The sequence below is a fragment of the Gopherus evgoodei genome, chromosome 9, assembly GCF_007399415.2.
Source record: "Gopherus evgoodei ecotype Sinaloan lineage chromosome 9, rGopEvg1_v1.p, whole genome shotgun sequence".
Taxonomy (NCBI): Eukaryota; Metazoa; Chordata; order Testudines; family Testudinidae; genus Gopherus; species Gopherus evgoodei.
The window spans coordinates 25,771,427-25,793,600 of record NC_044330.1 but is presented as its reverse complement, the minus strand read 5'-3'; the positions used below and the strand labels follow the sequence as shown (position 1 = coordinate 25,793,600).

The following is a 22,174-nucleotide window of genomic DNA, read 5'->3' as shown; positions in this document are numbered from 1 at the left end:
CCTCAGAGTTGAATCTAATGATAAGTTCAGTTTTATGACTTCAGATGACATGCAGCTTTGGATTAAGGACTGGCAAAGTTTTTCAATAAAAATAAAGAGCCAGGTTCTCCACTAGCATAGCTCCATTATCTTTAGTGTTAATATGCTGATTTACACCCACTGAGGATCTGTCTCAGTGTGTTGATTAGACCATGAAGCTAAGGGGCCACCCACCTTGCCTGATATTCAGCAAAATTCCTAGTAAGGTTCCAGCAGATTTGCTAGTCTTGGTTCTGTTAACTGATGTCTTCCAACATCATGAAGTCTGGATCTTCCCTGCTTCATGGGTTTCCAGTGTATTCTGGTCACCACTGGCCTGGAGACCTTGAGCAATGATGATAAAACCACACCGAATCAGCCAGACCCACTGCTGAGATTATAGCAAAAGTAAGGAGGATGGGTTTGAGAAAGATAAGAAGCTGGATGTTAAGGATACAAAGAACAAGAAAGTGAATTAATCAGCAGACATCAGAAAGTCTGGGCAAGAAAGATATGACAGCCATAAAATGCTTATTGTATCAAGAGGGAGGGAATTAGGGTTTGGAGACAAGAGAGGCAGACAATGTTCAGATGCATTAACATAAGTCTTCTGTTAAACATTCAAATTTGTGGGGGGCTTGCTTGAAATTTTTGCCATTCACTCATCTCTGCTTTGGAACCTGAGACCTCTAGTCAAGGCCAAAGTGGGTAAATAAACAGGAGATATTCAAAAGTTTAGCACTGTAATTCCCAGGATAGAGAAGCTTTTCCTGCCAGAAAACCTGCAACTTTTTCATTTCTCTCTTTGCAGCTGAGTGGAATCAATACGCTGGGAGAAAACATTGCTGATAATGGGGGTGTTAGACAAGCTTATAAGGTGAGAAAGATCCATTTTCTCTTTGTCCTCACAGTTGAGATTATTACTGTTGAAATAAATTTATTAAAGTGCCTTGGTGGGGGGAAGCAGTTTTTATGTGGCAAAGACAGAATGACACTTTACTGTAATTCTCTGTCACCGAGTCAACTTCTAAAACAACGGAAACCTTGTTACCTTTTGTTAAGTATATTACTCACTTTAGGGAAGGGATTCTCTATTCCTAGTGCTCTTTCGTTTATTATTGCCCATTATAGGTCTCTCTCACTATTATTCATTGGGCATAAAGAATTCATAGAATGAAAACACTTAGTGAATCAATGCCACACAAACTTTAACCTGACTGAATTATCATATTGACCTGTTGTCTATGTCTGTTCACCAGCATTCTGTTTATGAATGGCAGGGAAAGGTAAAGGCAGTCTTCCAAGCTGCACCCACAAAACAGTCTCCGCCCACATGGAATGCCATTCACAGTAGATTGCTCAGATGTTCAAAATATATTCCTACTTGCTTTCAGAGCTTGGTTCCCGCTTACTGAGATCCAAATACACCCATCAGCTCTGTGGGATCCTTATGCTAGGCTACCCCGGGTGAGGGCTAGGGTGACCAGACAGCAAAGGTGAAAAATCAGGACAGGGGGTGGGGGGTAATAGGAGCCTATATAAGAAAATGACCCAAAAATCGGGACTGTCCCTATGAAATCGGGATATCTGGTCACCCTAGTGGGGGGCCCAGATAGGGTTCCAACTCTGACTGAAGCTATTCCGGGAGATTTTTTTTTCCCAACATAATGTCATTTTCTTAAAATATCCTATTAAAATCTCCTGGATTGCTTTCAGTAGTCACCAGGAGATCAGTACCGATTCCAGGAGACTCCAGGCCAATCCTAGAGGGTTGGCAACCATAGGCCCAGATGCCTTGCTAGGTTCTTCTAGGCTTCTTAGGTTTGGAATGGGAAAATGGCAGTACTTTCCCAGTTCCACTCTTGTGGCACTACAGTGAGCTGTCCATAACAGCAAGTGATGTAGATCCTCATAATATGACCTGCCCTCTCCTTTTCCACTTTAATCGGAGTGAAATATTTCACAGTGTTGACATTTAATGCATTATCACTCCACACCAGAGCACTCCTGGAACAAATGGGGCAGCTCAGCCCTCTCAGAGCTATTGTTTCAGGTTCTGCAAACACGGGAATCACTGCATCAGTTACGCTCAGTTCACTAGGAAGTTCCTCGAAAGCTTAGATTCTGGAGAACAAGGCAGCAGCCAGAAAGAGGAGCTGGTATGTCATACTGCTACCTACAAACTCAATCCAAGCCCTGGTTTAGTGGAATATTTAGCATTTAATCAAGACAGCACAAATACACAGGACATTATCCTGACTCAAGTCAGTGGGAGCCAGAGCAAAACTAGCATAGGGAATACTAGCAAGTCAGAAGTACTACCAAGAAGGAACTGGGTCTTCAGAGTTACTGTGATATCACAGATAGGGGCTATCTTATGAACATGTGAGAGGAGCAAGTTTCACTTGATGACAACAGATTTTTTGCAAGATTTTACAAGAATTTATTTCAGGGAAAAGTTTCACCATTTCTGCCAATGAACACTTTTTCTTCTTTGCAAAATAAAAAGAACCTACAGACTAACAAATCAACTTAATTACAGCCTGAAAAATGGCCTGCATTTTCATAAAAGAAGCCGTAGGGGAAATTTCCTTTTTCATCAAGAAGTGTTGCATTTGTCACTACAAAATCAGTTTTACACCAGAAGTAGGTATGAATCAGATTCTGATTGCCTACTGTGTAAATATGGAGTAAGAGCAGTGAAGTTACTCCACATTCACACCATGTGAGTCAGACCAGATTCTGATCGAATAGATCTTATAACTGAAGCATTGTCGTAATTCCTGTGGTAACAGCCTATGGATTTAATTAAATAACTTGGAATTACTTACATTCATGGAGAAAACAAAGAATTTGGGAACAGAATAACATTTATGTATTGTGTGAAATTGGAGAAGATGGTGATTTTTGCTGCAACTGAAACTTGTCACCCCACAGCTCTAACTGTAGTATTATGGAAAGGATCAGACTAGAAATGTTAGCTGATTAAACAGCAGAATAAAGCCTCTGTTTATACACTGATCATCTTGGAGACAGATTGTGCCCCCTTGAGCCCAGGCGCAGAGGGCTCCTTCATGCACAGAAGGTGCTCAGCCCACTCCCCACTGCTGTCCATTCACCTAGGCAGCAGAGCTCACTCTGCACAGTGCAGCATCAGTGCAGGTCTGAGAGGAAGGGTGCGTGGGTGAGATGAACATCATCTCCTTATTCTGGTCTCATGCACTGTACTTTAGGAAGACAGCACAGCATCAGGCTGCATTAACTTTTCTACATAGCTCCAGGCTCTGGGGACCACAGTGGGGTAGTCCCTGTTAGAGTGACTGAGGGTCAGGGCCTCCATGTGACTGGCTTTCTGGGGCCTTCCAGATCTGGAAGTTGGCCCCTCACTCTTTTCTGTGGAAGTTCAATTCCCCCGTCCACAAGGAAATGATATGAGCAGGGCTTAAATTCAGCTGGTGCTGTCTGGAGCAGAGCTCTGGCAAACATTTTTCAACCCCCCTAGAGTCTTTATAGGATTTGGGGAGAGGGATGCGGGGGAGGACTCCAGGAAATACTCTGTAAGAATGTAAGCCCTGGATATGAGGGAATCTCCCAGAAGTCCCCTGCCATGGTTTGTACCATGGTGGGGGACAGTCTAGCCCTAGGTAATTAGTAATGCTGGGAAATGCAGCGCAAGTACATGACAGTTAAATGGGATCTGAAAAAATATTAACTAATGTAAAGCTTGCTGAAGTGGGGAGGTTATTGTCTAGAGTGATTGCCTACAGTCTCTATTGTTATTGTCATACAAGCACAATTCTTCTCCTGTACATTATCTTTCTTATAAAAAAGTGCATGACATCTGGATGCCGAGGGCATGACATTTTACCAGCTATCACAACTTTCCTACTGAGACAATGATATTGCTGTGTTTCCTTTTCTCTCAGTAAATTGCATTCCTTGGGCCTAAGCCTCCCCTCCAGTATAAATCAGGAGTAACTGCCTGAACTCGGTGGAGCTACACCACTGTAAAACTGATCCGAGAGGAGAATCAGGCCCTGAGTCAATCAGGCCATTGCATTTCTTTCCTATGCTGCATATCGGTGGTATTCAGCCAGAGACGATACCTAAGAGAGTCTTGCTGTAGTATGTCAAATAATCCATGTTCCTTCTCATTATAGTGCCATTTTGATAAGGGAAATAGGAAACCATAACATTTCTGCTCCATTTGTTTTGCAGGCTTATGAAAACTTTGTCCAAAAAAATGGAAAAGAAAAACTGCTTCCCGGACTTGACATGAGCCATAAGCAGCTGTTCTTCCTGAACTTTGCACAGGTGTTGTATCATTCTTCACTGAAGGTTTGACAGTCATTTTGAGTGACAATTTCACTGTAAGCTGGAACAGCAGTCTGACTTTTCTCATTCTAATGAGCTGGCAGGATTGTTAAACTGAGCAGTGGCCATAGCAAAGCAGACAGGATGTTAATCCTAGGCCTGGTATACACTACGCATTTATACCAATTTTAGCAGCGTTAAACCGATTTAATGCTGCACCCGTCCATACAACGAGGCCCTTTATATCGATATAAAGGGCTCTTTAAACCGGTTTCTGTACTCTTCCCCGACGAGAGGAGTAGTGCTGAAATCAGTATTACCATATCGGATTAGGGTTAGTGTGGCCGCAGATCAATGGTATTGGCCTCCAGGCAGTATCCCACAATGCACCACTGTGACCGCTCTGGAAAGCAATCTGAACTCGGATGCACTGGCCAGGTAGACAGGAAAAGCCCCGCAAACTTTTGAATTGCATTTCCTGTTTGCCCAGCCTGGAGCTCTGATCAGCACGGGTGGCAATGCAGTCCCAAATCCAAAAAGAGCTCCAGCATGGACCGTACAGGAGATACTGGATCTGATCGCTGTATGGGGAGACAAATCTGTTCTATCAGAGCTCCATTACAGAAGACGAAATGCCAAAGCATTTGAAAAAAATCTCCAGGCTATGATGCAGAGTCCACAGCACAGTGCTGCGTGACAAGCATAACGGAAAGCCAAAGAATCAAATGGACGCTCATGGAGGAATGGAGGGGGGACTGAGGACTCCAGCTATCCCACAGTCCCCGCAGTCCCCGAAAAGCATTTGCATTCTTGGCTGAGCTCCCAGTGCCTGTAGGGTCAAACACGTTGTCCGGGGTGGTTCAGGGTATATCTCGTCAATTTACTCCACCTTACCCCCCACCCCGTGAAAGAAAAGGGGAAAAAATGGTTTGTTGACTTTTTTTCAGTGTCACTGTATGTCTACTGCATGCTGCTGGTAGACACGGTGCTGGGGCACTGAACAGCAGCATCCTCTCCCTTCCCTTCCCCGGTGGCAGATGGTACAGTGCAGTAGGACTGGTAACCATCCTCATCATCAGCCCGTGAGTGCTCCTGGCTGGCCTCAGGTGAGGTCGGCCGGGGGCACCTGGGTAAAAATAGGAATGACTCCCGGTTATTCCCAGCAGATGGTACAGAACGGCTGGTAACCGTCCTCATCATAGCAACTGGGGGCTGAACTCCATGACCCCCTCCTTTCATGTCTAAAGAAAAGATTCTGTACTGCCTGGACTATCATAGAAGCGGGATGCTGCACTCCTCTCCCCTCCACCGTTTAATGTCCTGCTTGGACTATCATAGCAGCTGGAGGCTGCCTCCCCCTCATTTTATCTCACTAAAAAGTCAGTGTTGCTTATTCCTGCATTCTTTATTACTTCATCACACAAATGGGGGGACCCTGCATGGTAGCCCAGAAGGGTTGGGGGAGGAGGGAAGCAACAAGTGGAGTTGTTGCATGGACACCCCCTAGAATGGCATGCAGCTCATCATTTCTGTGGGATCTAACACGGAGCAACTGTGCTCTCTGGTTCTCTGATACACTGGTTCTCTAGTACACTTTTCCCATATTCTAGGCAGGACTGACTCTATTTTTAGATACAACATAAAGGAGGAAATGACCCGGGGGGTCATTCCCATTTTTGTCTTTGCGCCCCCGGCCGCCCTCAGCAACTGTCAGCCAGCACCCATGACAGCAGCAGATGATACAGATCAACTGATAATCATCATCTCATTGCCAGTTTACAATGGCATAGCAGACAGTACAGAACAACTGGTAACCGTCTCTGCTATATTGCAAAGGCAAATGAATGCTGCTGTGTAGCGCTGCAGTACCGCCTCTGTCAGCGGTATCCAGTACACATATGGTGACAGTGACAAAAGGCAAAACGAGCTCCATGGTTGCCATGCTATGGCATCTGCCAGGGCAATCCAGGGAAAAAGGGTGCGAAATGATTGTCTGCTGTTGCTTTCACAGAGGAATGAATGAATGACAACATTTACCCAGAATCACCCGCGACACTGTTTTTGCACCATCATGCATTGGGATCTCAACCCAGAATTCCAATGGGCAAGGGAGACTGCAGGAACTATGGTATAGCTACGGGATAGCTACCCACAGTGCAACGCTCCAGAAATCGACGCTAGCCTCGGTACATGGATGCACACCACCAAATTATTGTGCTTTGTGTGGCTGCGTGCATTCGACTTTATACAATCTGTTTTACAAAACCGGTTTATATAAAATTGGAATAATCCTGTAGTGTAGACGTACCCTTAACTACACACTTGAATTCATGCAGGAGTAAGTCTGCTAGGCTCAAATGCCTGTGAAAGTGCACTACAGTATGTGGGGTTTTATAGAATCCACATATTTTCACTGTGGTCCAATTTGAAATGTGTTCTCCAGCATTAAATGTTTCATAATAAAACTAAAGCAGCACTTCTCCTGAAAAATCTTATTTACAACAGATCACTTTCTTTCTGATATGTTTCTAGATATGGTGTGGAACGTACCGTCCAGAATATGCTGTCAACTCCATTAAAACTGATACGCATAGCCCAGGCAAATTCAGGTCAGTGTTTATAATCATCATCCTCGGCTGTAAGGTAGCTTTTCATTGTAGATATCAGAGCACTCTACAAAGCAGGGCAAGTATCATTATCCTCATTTTATGGGTGTGACACAAAGAAGTGACATGACTATCTCAAGGTCAGACAGCAGGTCAGTGACAAAGCCGGGAATAGATTGCAGACTTCCAGGTCTGTATCCTTTCCATGTTGCCTCCTATGATCATGTTCATTTCAGTTAGAGCTAGCCTCTGCTAAGGTTCTCCCCAAGATGGCTGAAAGACAGACAGGGAAGTGACTTAAGGGGCTGCGTGGCCTGAAGGCTAGGATTGAAATCCTGGCTCTGCTGAAGTCAATGGCAAAACTCCCACTGATACATCGGGGCAAGGATTTCACTTTCTATGTCTCTCGACAGCTCTAAGGGGAGAGTGCTCAGTCAGGGAAAGATGAAGAAATCAAATGGTCTCTCCACAAATAGGGATAATGAAAGGGAGGAGGATGGGCCTCTCTCTATGGTGGGAGCTCGTTGCCTAAAGATATGCAGGCATCACACCAAATCAGAAGCAGGATCACCCTCCAGAACTCGAGGGGTGTTTTTGTTTTGTTTTTTATTGTCTGAATTGGGTCTTTTCCTTCACTGGCATTGCACAGACCTTGTGACTGTATCCCCAGACCTACATAATTATTATTTAATTATACTGAGGCAGTGTCTAAGGGCCACAAACAGGACTCAGGCAACACTGTACTGGGCACTGTACACAAACAAGAGAAACAAGGTCCCTGTTCCCTCCCTATCCCTAACAAGAGGGAAGAAAAAAAGGCTGCTAACAAAGATTCTCCACTCCTTGAGCAACAACATACCCATGCACAGTGGTGTGATGGAGAGTGGAGTCATAGGTGATCATGCCTAGGGGTAGGAGTACAAATGCCAGAGCAAAGGGGCAAAATAGGGTGGGAGCCAGGAATCAGAACTGAGGGTCAGAAGTGCATTACCAGGAGTCAGGGGAGGCAGCAGTAGGGCTGGCTCAGAGGCAAAAGCAAAGCTGGGACAGGACTGGGAGCAGGGCAGGGTCTAGGCTGGAGCAGTGGCAGAGAAGAGCTTGGAGAGAGAGACAAGCACAGGGAAGCAGATCTGTGGACATGTGCATTGAGCAACCGGCAACCTGCTGCTCCTGCTGAGCTTGAGAACCGGCCTGCTAGCTTCCTCAGCCAGCCAGGCAGGGCAGTCCGTCAGCCAGCCTAGCTGACTTGTTAGGCTCTCAGGAGTACTGAGCAGGTGCAGCTGCAGGCCTTCCCCCTGACAAGCCGACCAATTTTGGAGAAAGCTGACTCCGTGTCTGAGGGGGTATCAGGAGAAAGGCCCTGCAGCTGCTCTTGCTCAGTACTCCTGACAGTCTAAAGAGTCAGCTAGGCTGCCTGACTTCCTTTTCCCCTGCAGGGGCTGCTCCCAGGGCAGGTTAGATCCACCTCCGGGATCTCCCCCAGCTGCAGGAAGCTCCACAGCTCCAGCTGTCCTCCCCACTCAGAGAGGCTGCTCCAGATGTCACCCCTTCTCCCCCGCACAGAAAGGCTGCAGCTCCATCTGTCACCCTCTTCCACACGGAGGCTGCAGCTCCAGCTGTCAGCCCCCCACTCGGGTAGAAGACGCTGGGAAAACCACAGAGATGGTAACCCACACTCCCATCCCTGCTACCTTCACTTCTGTGTGCTGCTAGCAGTGGCTTCGGAGCCGGGCACCCAGTCAGCAGCCTTCTTCTCTGGCTGCCTAGCTCTGAAGGCAGCACCCATGCCAGCACCAGGGCAGAAGTGAGGGTGGCAATCCCATGGCCCCCCTACAATAGCCTTGCAACCCTCCACCTTTGGGCTGGGACCCCCATGGTTACCACACCTTGAAATTTCAGATGTAAACATCCGAAAATGTGAAATTGACTAATTTAAAAAAACCCTGGTCATGAAACTGACCAAAATGGACTCTGAATTTGGTAGGGTCCTACTTATGAGGTTTAGGTGCCGAGAAGCTGAAGACAGTGTGGGCTGATTAGGACTTTTACATTTTAACCTAAACCAGCACAACATTCAGTTTGAGCAACATAAAAACATGGTGTTTGTTCTTATAAATCCAATTGGTGGATGCCACAATAACTGTGCTAGCCACAAAAATCATTGTGAACCCTACAGCACTTGCACTCCTGCTGATCACATTATCTTCTGCTACAGTTCATCACATCACTTCCAAAGGGCTTTCTTTCCTAACCCCCGCTCTTTACCAGAGAATTATTGCTTATCCCACATATTCAAATATTTGGTGAAAGCAGTGACTGTTCCTGCGGTTATCATTAAACTGGCATTTTGGTGTGGGTGTTTCTGTGTAATCTGCAAACCTCTCCCCAAGGCAATTATATTTAAAACTCCTGCAATCCGCTGAATCTAGGCACAATATTAATGTGGGTCTGCGGCAGTTCTTTATAGCTTTGCCTCCTATTTGTGTTATTAATTTGTACACTTCATTAGTTCTTGTAAATTAATCGGCTTGATGTCTTTATGCATTTATATTTGGATGCACTTTGCTTCAATGTCATATGTTAAATCTCACTACTATTTTTATATCTATATAGGTGGCTACAAACAAGACATGCCTAATCCTGCAGACTTTTACTCACACAAGTCATCTTACATGAGAAATCTCATTGATATTACTGTAATGATTTGCAGGATCAGGCCCAACATAAAACTCTAAAATATAAAGCATCTTTGTACATATTAGAATCATATCTAAAACTATAATATATTTAAATATATAAAACTACCAGTATTTTAATGACTTTATATCAAAAAGTCATATGGACTCAAAATGTATAGGTTTATTTTATGCCTATTGCATTTGCTGGAGCTGATTTATTTCTCTGTCAAGGTGGGATGGGCAGTTCTTTATATTGCTCTGTTATTTGCATTATATGTTTTTAATGTATTGATTGGGTGTTTTGAGCACTGGATGGGGAATAACAGAAGCTTGTAGAAACCTGAAGTTGTTCATCAGATTACATTTCTTACAATTTGAATAAATGTAGCAATAGAATACAATATCTAACCACAATAAAATAAATATGAAAGGAAGCCTTAGATTTAGGTGTCACTAACGGAGGAAAAGAAATGAAGTAATTTTTCAGATAATTTGCATTTGATTGTTATTCCGTGTTAAAACAAATCAGATATAATAACAGATTAAATCCTGCTCATGTGACTCACCTTATGGTACTAATGACATAACTAAAAAAAGCAGGATTTGTTCTCCACTGCCAATAGATCAAAAATAGTGCCAGCTGTAAGTCAGATTTTATTACACACAGAATATCTTTGGCTATGTTTTTGGCAAAATCCCACTTTAGTGGCTCCAGCCCTGGGGTTGGTCAAGGCTTTGCTGGATCACTTACTAGAAAGCCATCTTTGTTTTCTTTTATCTCTTCTATTGGTCCCATGTGCTGCTGATGCCTCCTGACAATACTTACCAGATATTCCCCTTTTGATTTTACAGAGCCGATCCAGTAATTTGTAACAAATGTAATCTGATAAACTGCTTCACCTCTATTACTGCTCACAATTTCCACAGACAGGTTTTGATTATATTGAATCTAATTGTTATTGAAATTATTCAGAAAATGATTTCTGCAAATAATTCTTGTTTCACAATGAATTCAGTGCCACTATTTGATATTTGACGTTAAATACTGGAGTTGTTTTGACTAGATGTATAGGTCACAGGGTATATTTCTGCCATGGGAGGGGTGTAATTCTTAGAATAAGGGTTCACAATACAAATCTGAAAATTGCTTTTTACTAGCATTTCCCAAAATTCACTTAAAATCTACTGTTTATGTCAACATTTCTTCCAGAAAACTTGTTTGCTAGAATATTTGTGGACAGTGACCAGAAAAAGGGGCATGACTATAGTCAAATGCAATGAATCCTAACAAAAAACGTCTTCAATATTCCTCCAGCTCTAGGTTTTACCTACTTTTTACAGAGGACTTAAAGCACAAGTGGAGCTGTCTGAAAATTTTTCACCAAAACTAACGAAAGGAACTCTGTTCCTATGATGTCAATGAGAGTTTGGCTGCAATAGACATCAATGGAAATAATATCAGGCCTGTGTTTCTACGAGTCATCTTCTTTTGTATGTGATAGGGAATGTGCAAACTGGAAAAATAAAAATTTAGTTAGGCCACTACAATTTTAGAGGAGAAAGGGGGATAACCTGAAAAAGCTTAGAATCATGGATGTTTCTTGAAATATTCTGAGATGCAGAAAATAACGGTTAGCTTTTATTTTAAGTTGGGTCTTAAAGAGAATCAGTGGTGCCAACTTCTTTTTGTTTTTGTTTTAAAGGGTCATAGGATCATTGCAGAACTCTGCAGAGTTTACCGAAGCCTTTTCATGCACCACGACAGAGTACATGGACCCTGCAAAAAAGTGCCGTGTTTGGTGACAGAGCTATAAACCAGGCAGCCCAAGGACAAACTTCCCAGGCAAACAGAAATTTGGAACTTACTGGGAGGACTAGGGGAAGGAAATGACAAAATTCATTTGTTAGTGGACAAAAAAACCCAACAATATCTGTGAGATCAGAGATTCAAAACAATCAATTCTTCAAATTAAGGTTTATAGCCAAGGCCGCAAATATATAAGCTGCTTTTTTATGACCAAACTTTGCAAAATATAAATCACTTAATTGTGTACCTGTTGCTTCACTTTTAAACAACATTGTTGTTATAGTTTAATTCTGTTTCACATTTGGTCTACAGATTTTTTTATTCTCACTGGGGAACACTTAATCATCTACTCCTTTGAGAATGTATGCTAATATTTCTGATCAGATGGAGGAAGAAGATATTAAGTAACACGTTATCTTGGACACCAAAATATAATGAGACAACAGTTCATATAAAAAATATCGGACTCTGTGCCCTCTTCTGTCATGATAAATGTGTTCTACCAAATGTTTGTTTTCATTTTTACTTGAAATGATTTATATTAGAAAAGTCCAAAGACCTGTTGTAATTCACTTAAATAATTTCTCAGTAATTATTCCAATGCTTAAAGACTGAATTCACTATTCACTTGGTTTTATTTACTACCTTCCAGCCAAAATGAAAATGTAGCTAATTTATTAATTTTTGAGTTTATAATCAGTAATGTTGTGATCTAAGACCCCTTCGCAGTTTTCTAAGGGTTTTCTTGCTTTCTCTAAACTTGGTCTTTTTAAAAGATTTGTAGTAATATATAAATCATAGTTTTTATATTTAATTCTGAGCTACACTTATGACTTGAAGTTATTGTTATATATTTTATCAGTGGCAGCATAATTGAGAAATTTTACTTACACATAGTATGATATAATATAACAAAGCCTATAAAACAGATCTCTAAAGGGATGCACAAAAAAACAACTTTTGAGATTCATTTTTTCAATTTTTAGGGCCTCATCCAGTAAATACTTTGACTTTGATGTGAGTAGTCCATTTGAAGTCAATGAGACTGGTTATGTCATTAGAGTTATACAAGTGTTTGCAAGATTGGACCCTTAATTGGTACTGGCAAAAGGCTTTAAATACACTATGATATATATGAAATGCCCTCATGCAGGTTGCCAAGGAACTTACTGCTTCTTATATCAAGGCCAATTAAGACTTCCAAAAATAAACACCAGATACCTCCAAGGACTTCTATAATGGGTATACTGTAATTAAAAAACTATGTTCATTTTAGCTTTCTGAGTTTGTCGTCTGAGGAAAACCTTTTGATAATAAATTGAAATTATGAGCCAACTGCTCATTGTTGTCTACAATGACTGCAGTGTATGTGTGTTTTTTGTAGGAGATGTGCAATAACAAAGATGTGTTATCTGTAGTAGAGGTACTGAAATTCCAAACTCCCGGGGTGCCTGTTACGATTAACAAGAGAACTCAAATTATTTGGTGATAGTTTAAAAAAAGAAATGGATAATTTGGAACCTAGGGAAATTACACCAAAATGGACTATGCTAGTCTTTGTCTCGTGTGCGTTCATCACAGCAGGCTGACAAACAAAATACATCAAAACATAGAGCACCAAGTCCTCTTCCTGCATCCTGCCCAAGAAATCAGGCTTAGTGCAAGAGCAAGAGTAAAAAATACTCTGTGGATGCTACCACAGCTCACCAGCCACTGTATTGCCATTCTGCAAAGGACGACAGCAGTGGTTCTGCATAGTGGCAGCCCCCAGGCCATCTGTCAGCTCTGCACTGCCAAAGCCATTGTACAGAGATCCTGACAGAGCCACACACAACTTGGCTCTGCAATATATTCCCAGTGTAGACCCCTGGGCTGGCTTTCCAAATTCTACCTCCCAACACCTTGCATAAGACAACTCTAATCCCACTCCATCTGGATCCCCTGTGGCCACAGCAAAGGGGACAGCAATGTGTGATCTAGGGAGCCCTTCAGCGCCAGCTGACATAGGGTACACCATAATATAACTTATATCAGGCTTGGCACTCTCCTTGCTCCAACTCGCTATTGTCAATCTGTACCTAAAAGGTGCCCTGGAAGATATTATATGTAAACTGGTGACATGTTGATCATTAATATTAGTGTGTGGTGTATGTACAGCTGATATATGAATAATTATAAATATGTGCTGGAAATATTTTCTTAACATGTGTTTGGCAAAAAGGGTTTAAGACATCCCCACCTTAGACAAAGGTACGTGGTTCTGCCTGCTTGAATGTGTTTGCAATGTAAATTGAGCAAGGAGAGACAACGGAATTACATTTACATGCAAAATAGACAAAGTCATCAGGCAAACCAGTGTTGGGGATGGCCTCTTAACAATGGATGATGGAAGATGCAACTCCAAGAAACCTCCTTGCCTCCTGAGATAAGGTAATTGAACTTTGGGAGAGAGAAGCAAAGATAGAGAGCCATTTTGGTATCCATTACTGGACAGATACAAGTGGCCAGGGCTCTTGTATATCTGAGGAAAAACAAACAGAGATTTTCAACCAAGGAGTCTGAAAGTCTCTGGAAACTGAAGATAAATAAGAAACCTCCTTATATTCAGACTGTAACTTCCTGAAGTTAAATGTAGTCACTAGAAAGCATGTATAGTTTGTAACTTTTCATCTCTCTTTCATTTGTACTAGAAACCCACTTAATCCTAAATTTTTAGTTAATGAGCTTAGTTTTAGTTTTACCACAAACCATCTGAATGCTGTGTGTTTCAACTACATGTGGGTGTGCCTTCAGCTGGGACATATGGTGTCTCTTTGGAGGCAGCAAACTTAATATCTTCTGTGAGGGCACAGTGAGAGGGACTGGATACTACAGAGGAGATAGTTTCAGGGAGACTCAGAACCAGGAGGACTGCTGGTGTCACCCTACAATGAATAACCAGGATGATGGAAGCCAAAGTGAGGCTACCGTGCTGTGGGCAGGCTGTTGGCATCAGGGCTCTGAGACAAAGCTGCACAGCAGAGAGGTACCCATGGTTACAGGGCAGGCAGTGACAGAACACCTTATGGGCCTAAAGTGTCACACAATGACCCCAAAGAAAGATTACAGAAGAGGAATAACAAGAAAAAAAAGACAATCTTGTATTGTGTTTCTTTCTCTACTGGATCCCTCTCTCACTCCACTCTATCTATTATCTTAGGTACTTATATGGCAACCATTATTGTATTGTCTGAATGCTTCACAATCTTTGATGTGTTTCACATTTCCCTAGTTTGTTTATGAAAATGTTATGTGGTACTATGTGAAGAGCCTTACTAAAATCAAGATATATAATGTCCAGTGCTTCCCACCCCCACCCCTCAAGGTAGTAACCCTTTCAAAGAAAAAAAATTAAGTAGTTTTGACATTATTTGTTCTTGACAAATCCTTGCTGGCTATTACTTTTAACCCTATTATGCTCTAGGTGCTTACAAATTGATTGTTTAATAATTTATTCAAGTCTCTTTCCAGTTAAAGTTAGGCTGAGTGGTCTATAATTCTCCAAGTCCTTTTTCTTTTTAAAGATAGGTACTTTTTTTGCCTTCCTCCAGTTCTCTGGAGCCTCAACCATCCTCCATGACTTCTCAGAGATAATCGCTAATGGTTCCAAGATGTACTTCAGGAACTAGCTGAAGCACAATAGAATTAATTTCATTGAGCTCTGCTGACCTGAATACATCTAACTTACCTAAATATTCTTTAGCCCTTTCTTTCCCTAGCAGAGGGACAGCATGAGAAAGCACAAAGGTGCTTGTTGGAAAGTTTAACAAATGTGGATTGGAGGCTGGTGTCAACAACTTGGTAACAAATAAGAGAGGATCGGTAGCGTGAGGATAGAGCATGAAGGGCCTAGAAAGTGAAGACAAGCAGTTTATGTTTCATGCAATAGAGAAGGGGGAGACAATGGGGAATGCAAAGAAGGAGTGACATGGTCAAAGCCACAGGCTAGGGCAGGGTAGGCAACCTATAGCATGTGTGCCAAAGGCAGCACATGAGCTGATTTTCAGAGGCACTCACACTGCCTGGGTCCTGGCCACCAGTCTGGGGAGCTCTGCATTTTAATTTAATTTTAAATGAAGCTTCTTAAACATTTTAAAAACCTTATTTACTTTACATGCAACAATAGTTATATATTATAGACTTATGGAAAGAGACCTTTAAAAACGTTAAAATGTATTACTGGCACGTAAAACCTTAAATTAGAGTGAATAAAAGAAGACTCGGCATGCCACTTCTGAAAGGTTGCCGACCCCTGGGATAGGGAAATGATCTTTGCTTCAGCATTCTGAATGGATATGAGATTGCATTTGTCAATGAAAAAAAAGAAGGATGTTGCAGTAATCGTGACATGCAATGATGAGAGCTTTCACAAGTTTTATCTGGATGGACAGGAAAGGCCCTATCTTACAGATGGTCTACATAAAGAATTGGCAAAATATAGACATAGCCTGGGGGTGAGGACCTAGAGAGAGGTCCAAGTTGAAGACGAGAAGCAGGTAAGGATAGTATTATTTTCCATAGTAACCAAGAAAGGAAGTAGTAGGGAGGCTTGATTGGGGAAGATTAGAAGCTCTGTTTTAGCCATGTTCAGCTTGAGAAGACAGCTAACTTTGATGAGAAGGAGCGGGAAATCCATGGCCAATAATGTTGCTCAGTAGTACAGTTGTTTCTCTTAGACTGGCAATAAGAAGCTACTGATCTTATGGAAAGTACCACAAAAACACTGGCCACAGCAACAACAGAAATTGTTGGATGAAGCAGAACCTCTACCCCATCACAGTTGGACCAGACGACTTGCTGAGGCCAGCTTTTTCTTTTGTGATTTTTCCCCTGTTTCGTCTGCCTCTTTTTTTTCATTTTAGAGAGACCAGGTGGGTGAGGTAATATCTTTTATTGGACCAACTTCTGTTGGTGAGAGACAAGCTTTCAAGCTACACAGAGCTCTACCTCAGGAATGAGAAAGGTACTCAGAGTGTCACAGCTAAATAAAAGATTGAACACAGTTTAGCATACATAGTTAGAATATGTGCTAAGGGAACATTCCAGGTGAAGTGGCTGGTTAACGCCCTTTTAGGCATAGGACAAAAAAAAGGGGTTAGTGGAGTACAGATTGTTGTAATAAGCCATCAATCCAGTTATGAATTTAAGCACCCAGGTTCATCTTTTGAAAGTGTTGTGCAGTTTCCCTTTGAGGATGAGGACTGATAGGTCAGATAGAGTGATCGCTGTGTGGAAAGTGTTCACCCACAGGTGATAGGATGGTTTTGTCTTTTATCATTTTCCTGTGTGAGTTCATTTGACAGTATAGTGATTATTTAGTTTCACCCATATAGTTGTTATTGGGGCATTTAGTGGTGAGGTACACCACATGTGATAGGCATGTGTATAACCCAGGGATCTTGAAAGGTGGGTTATGGGGGGTGTTGATCAATGTAGAAGTAGAGATATGTCTGCAGGTTTTGCATCTGTTGTTCTGGCAGGGTCTGGTGGCACTTTGAGTTGGTGTGTCCTGGTCTGGGGAGGTTGTTTCTGATAATGAGCATGGAGAGGTTGGGGGGTTGTTTGAAGGTCAGAAGTGGGGGTAGGGGTCAGGAAAGATTTTTAGGATGGGATCCACCTTGAGTATGGATTGTAGTTGTTTGATGGTGCCCGGTATGGGTTCCAGGGTAGAGTGATAGGTGGCAACGAGGGGTGTGCAGTCAGAGGTGGGTTTATTTCTGTACTGAAGCAGGTTCTCTTGGGGTATTTTGGTGGCCTATTTCATGGTGCAATCTACTTCTCTGGTGGAGTAGCCTTGTTTGCTGAAAGCAGTTTTGAGTGTATTAAGGTGTATATGGGGGAGCGCAGAGAGATAGCTCAATGGTTTGAGCATTGGCCTGCTAAACTTAGAATCATGAGTTCAATCCCTGAGGGGGCCATTTCAGGAACTGGGGAGAAATATGGGGATTGATCCTGCCTTGAGCAGGGGGGTTGGACTAGATGACCTCCTGAGGTCCCTTCCAACCCTAATATTCTATGATTCTATATCACAGACTTTCTCCTCAGAACATATTCTGTGGTATGAGTGTCTGGCTGTAAATAACAAACTTTTTGGGGTTGTTACTAGATCTATGAAGGTAGGTGTGGTGATACATGGGTTTCTTGTATATAGATGTCTACAAGGTTCCATTGTTGAAGCGGACTGTGGTGTCCAGGAAGTTGATGTTGGTGTAGGAGTGTTCCAGAGAGAGAATAATGGATAGGTGGTGGTTGTTGAAGTTGTAGTAGAAATCTATGATGGAGTTTAAGTCATTTGCCCAGAGGATGAAAATATCATTGAAGTATCTCAGGTATGTCAAGGTGGCCCATTAAGTACCCATAGCTGTTCCCATGGGTTGGACAACGTTTTTGTTGTTGAATTTAAAATTATTATGGATGAGGATGAAATGGACAAGTCTGGCCATGTGTTTGGGGTGAATATCTGAGTGTTGGCCATTGTCTTGTAAGTATGTGAAGCAGGCAGCTACACCATCACTGTGAGGGATGTTGGTGTCAGGGAAGTGACATCCATAGTGGCAAGGACAGTGTTCTGAGGAAGGTTGTTAATGTTGCAGAATTTGTGGAGGAAGGCAGTTCTGTCCGGGAGGAAGCTGGCCCTTTGTGTGGTGAGTGGAGTTTTTGTTTTGTTTTATATTACAGTCCATTTGTTTGTGACAATGAGCTGCGGGAAAGGAAGTGTGTTAAATTCCAGTGAGATACAGAATATAAAAGAAAGTGAAAAAATGAAATGACAGTTTCACTGGTTTGGTGTTAATTGTGTGCTCGGTGAATGTGGCAGATCTTTCTGATGTGGGCAAATGATATCGAAGTTCAGTGTGCCTACACAGGAGCTTCCAAGAAATAACCACATATTACTTATTTAGAGTTTGGATGAGGTACCCGTGCAAGGATGTAAGGGTAAAATTTTCAAAACTGCCTAAGTGAATTAGGAGCCTAACTCCCATTTTTTTCAAAACAATGTTTAGGCACCAGAGAGTCTGCATGACATTGATTTAGGTTCCTAAGTCACTTTTGAAAATATATTGGAATAACCAATGGGAGGAGTTTTCCATATGACCATGAATGGAAGATAGGGAGTGTAAAGGAATAAGCACTCGTGGGTTTCTTAAACTGGGCATGGGCTGCCTCGAAGGAAGAAATCCTACCTGTGCCTCTGAAAATCTCTTTGCAAATCACTTACGTCCCTTCTTTCCCCCCCACCCTTTCATTTGGCTACTCAATTAGGCACCAAACTGGTGATTTGAAAATTCTGCCCTCAAGTTTTAAAGCAGAAGTGATATTAATGTGCATGCTGTACTCTCACTTGTTTTTAATAAGCAGGTCTAGAAATTGAAACAACAAAATATTTTGTTTTAGAAGCATCCTCATTACTCAGCCATGAGTCAGTGATTATGATTCTTTCACTCAAGCAAAGGCAAAATCTTGGTCTTCTTTAAAAAAGAAAAAACCCATAACACTCCTCATTCAGAGGTAAGGTATTTGACATTTAACAAGCACTGAAGATCAGAACATACCTTTCATCACAGCATGCAAACTAATTAAGCACAATGAAGCTTTTCCTTCTCTAAGAATGAATATGTCAGGGAAATATTTATACAGATGCCCCGTAAAACATATAAGCTAGAAAGTGTTTAGCAAAGGCCTTAAAAACAACATCGGGCCAAGGAAATGTCACCCACTCCTACATTTATATTTCAGTGCTTCCTCAATCAAACATTTAAATGCCCTGAAGATTTTACAGCAGGAATTCAACTTGTGGGTGACTGCACTGGATCTCTGTAGAGCTCACTGTACAATAAACTGTTGTATTTACAAGCTGAAGTTATAACCATGATAAAGTCCAAAAATTTGGCATAGAAATGTTTAGTAAATTTGCCGGCAGAGGTGCGGGAGAAAAAACAATAGTTCAGGGGGAAGATTGGAGTACAAGCCCACCCCACATTCACCCTGTAACCACCCCACATCTCCTCTGCCACAGAGCTGGGCCCAGCTCCCTGCTCCAGGCTTTGCAGCCTGGCACATGGGGTTGCAATGCCACTCAGGTTTGGTCCATCTGTCCCTCTGTAGATGGAGGCAGAGGTAGACAGGCCAAACTTGAGTGACATTGCAACCCTGTGCACTAGGTCGCAACACCACTTGGTTTTTACAGCAACTACCAATAATTCACAATTTCCATGATCACCGTGACCTCTGTGATGAAATCGTAGCCTTAACCATGATGAATAAACAAGGTACCAATGGTGGAAACAATGTGCTACCAAGTGTCTGTATTTTCCATAAAATGCACATGCCTCCTCATGCTATAATGTCACCAATGAAAATCGGGTGTTTGGTTTGGGTGAATGAAAAATGCATGTAGAATGAAATTGGCATTAACAGAGACATCATGAAATAGTAATATCCGGGAGATGGGGGGGGGAACCTAACTGATGCCCTGTAAAGCATGTATTGACTGTTTCTTCCTCAATTCTCTTAGCAAAAGAGAATCTCACACTGACCGTATCAGGGTTTACATGAAAGACAAATATGCTAATCTCTGAGCATTTCAATTTCTTCTTACTGGTGAAGGTCAAATATGAATTTCCTCTCTTGCTAAACTCCTCCACCTTGCTTTCCCTGAAGGTTCCATCCTTGGCTTCCATCTTCTGTGAACATCTTATCTCTGTTGGTCATCTCCTTTCCAATTCATTGCAGGCCAAAGCCAATGTATAAAGTGGGAGGAAAGTCTCATGGTCTTCTCCCTGAGGTACTTCCTCAGTCAAAGTTCTCATCTCTCCTTGGTTCGGGGAGGAAAGAAGTAGCAAATGCTGCACTTGGCAGAGATATGAGCCTCCCCCAGGCAAGAAAGGCAGTGCTGATGTTTGTCACTGACCAAGAAGGAATGGAGGCAGGTGACACAGTTAAATCCCAGGACAGTCTTGTATCCTGGGACTCTAGGCATACTCCTTCTCCCCAGGGAGAGGGTACTGAGGCAGAGAGAAACTATACTAACTAGACTAAAAAACACAAACACTAAAAATACACAGAGGATTCCAACTCATGCCATGCAGCTGTAAGAAGGAACTGGAAAAGTGTAAGTCCACCAGGCCCCTTATACTTTCAGTATTACACAGGCACAGACCAATGGACTAATCTCTCCCAAACCCCATCCAGCCTAAAAACTAAAGCTTCCCATCCTCAACTTACTTCCCTCCATATTCAACTCATCCCATCAGAAAAAGACCTGGGAAAATAGACAGGATTTGTAATGTGTCCTGAATGCTATCCTCCTGAGGACATTCTGCACCAAAAAATTAAAAATTCTGCACACAATATTTTAAAATTCTGCACATTTTATTTGTCAAGTAAATCTGGAGCCTCCAGCATGGCACTGGGGAGCAGAGGCCACTGGCTGCACAGAAGTGAGAGATCACTGTGCAGCTTCCCACTCAGGACACAGACTCAGCGGTGAGGCTGCACCCAACCCTGACACTGCACAAGACCCAGCCCTGCCCCTCCATGCCAGGTGCACCAGGTGTGGGCAGGCAGGCTCAGCAAGACAGAATCCAAGTGTGGAAAGGCTTAGTGAAGGGGGATTCAGGTGTGGGTTGAGAGGGTTCTGTGTGGGGCAATCTGGGTACAGGCAGCTCAGTGAAGGATCCAGTGCAGGGGGGATCTGGATGCACAGGGACTTGTTGGGGGGTTCTGGGTACAATGGTAATGGCACTATGCAGAGGGGTCCAGGTGAAGGTGGTTGGGCTCAGCGGGAGGAGATCTGGGGGGGGGATGATAGAGATCGGCAGGGGGTTCTGGGTGTGGAGGTTTTAGTGGGGGGTCCAGATTCTGGAGAAATGGGGCTCGGTGGGGTGGGGATCTGGGTGTGGGTGGCTTGTTAGGGTAGTCCAGGTGGGGCTGCTTGGGAGTGTTCTGGGTATGGGAGGGTGAGGCTTGGCCAGAGGATCTGGGTATGCGAGAGTCTGGATGCCTGGGGGTTGGGCGGATGGGGGAACAGCTCCCTGTAAAGGGATCCATCCCCCTTCAGCTGAGGGGCAATGGGTGCAGGAAGCGGGGAGGGGGTGGAGTTTGCAGAGCTTTCCTGCAGCTGGGGGAGAAATGGAGGTGGATCTGACCCGGCCCCGGATGCCACTCAGGGGAAGAAGACGTCCTGTCCTTCCCAGCCCAGCTGGGACTAGCAGCTAAGCTCGGCACAGGGTAGGAGCCACCAGCCTGGTCTTCCCCAGTCCTGTCCCTTGCCCCACCATGATTTACCTTCTCTCTGGCTCAGGGACCTTCTCCTTGGGCACCCAAAACGTACTGCTGGGGAGGGTCACATGACTGCTCTTGTGGCTTCCCTTTTCTTCCCTTTCAGAAAGTCATTTTTCTGCGGGGACACAGAAATCAGTGGGGAACATAAATTCTGTGCATACACAGTGGCGCAGAATTCCCGCAGGAGTTATGTCAAGCAGCTTGGGCTGTGCTGGACCAAGACGGGAAAGAACTACATCCTTGAGATGGGAACCCCTTTTCTGAGAATACCCCAAATTGTGGGACTGTGACCTGGAGAATCCCAGCTGACCTCCAGTACTTGTGACAACACTTCCAACACAAAACTCAGTGCCAGCTACAGACATGTAAGCAAAGGTGAAATGGGCCCTATGTACACGAACAGTGCTATTCTTTGAAAAATGAATTTA

The 22,174-nt window shown here is 43.1% G+C and overlaps 1 protein-coding gene across 2 annotated transcripts in view; it reads left to right on the top strand.

The window, feature by feature from the left end:
* The window catches only part of MME (membrane metalloendopeptidase), a 63,626-nt gene extending 50,910 nt beyond the window's left edge, over positions 1 to 12,716 (top strand). The window contains exons 20-23 of one of the 2 annotated variants that reach the window (XM_030575166.1): positions 830 to 895; positions 4,237 to 4,332; positions 6,865 to 6,941; positions 11,320 to 12,716. In XM_030575166.1, coding sequence (XP_030431026.1) covers positions 830 to 895; positions 4,237 to 4,332; positions 6,865 to 6,941; positions 11,320 to 11,419 — 339 coding nt within the window. In that variant the 3' untranslated portion in view covers positions 11,420 to 12,716. Of the gene's footprint in view, positions 1 to 829; positions 896 to 4,236; positions 4,333 to 6,864; positions 6,942 to 11,319 lie in introns of those variants that run through there. The other variant, XM_030575167.1, reaches the window with a different exon arrangement.
* The last annotated feature ends 9,458 nt before the right edge of the window (positions 12,717 to 22,174 follow it).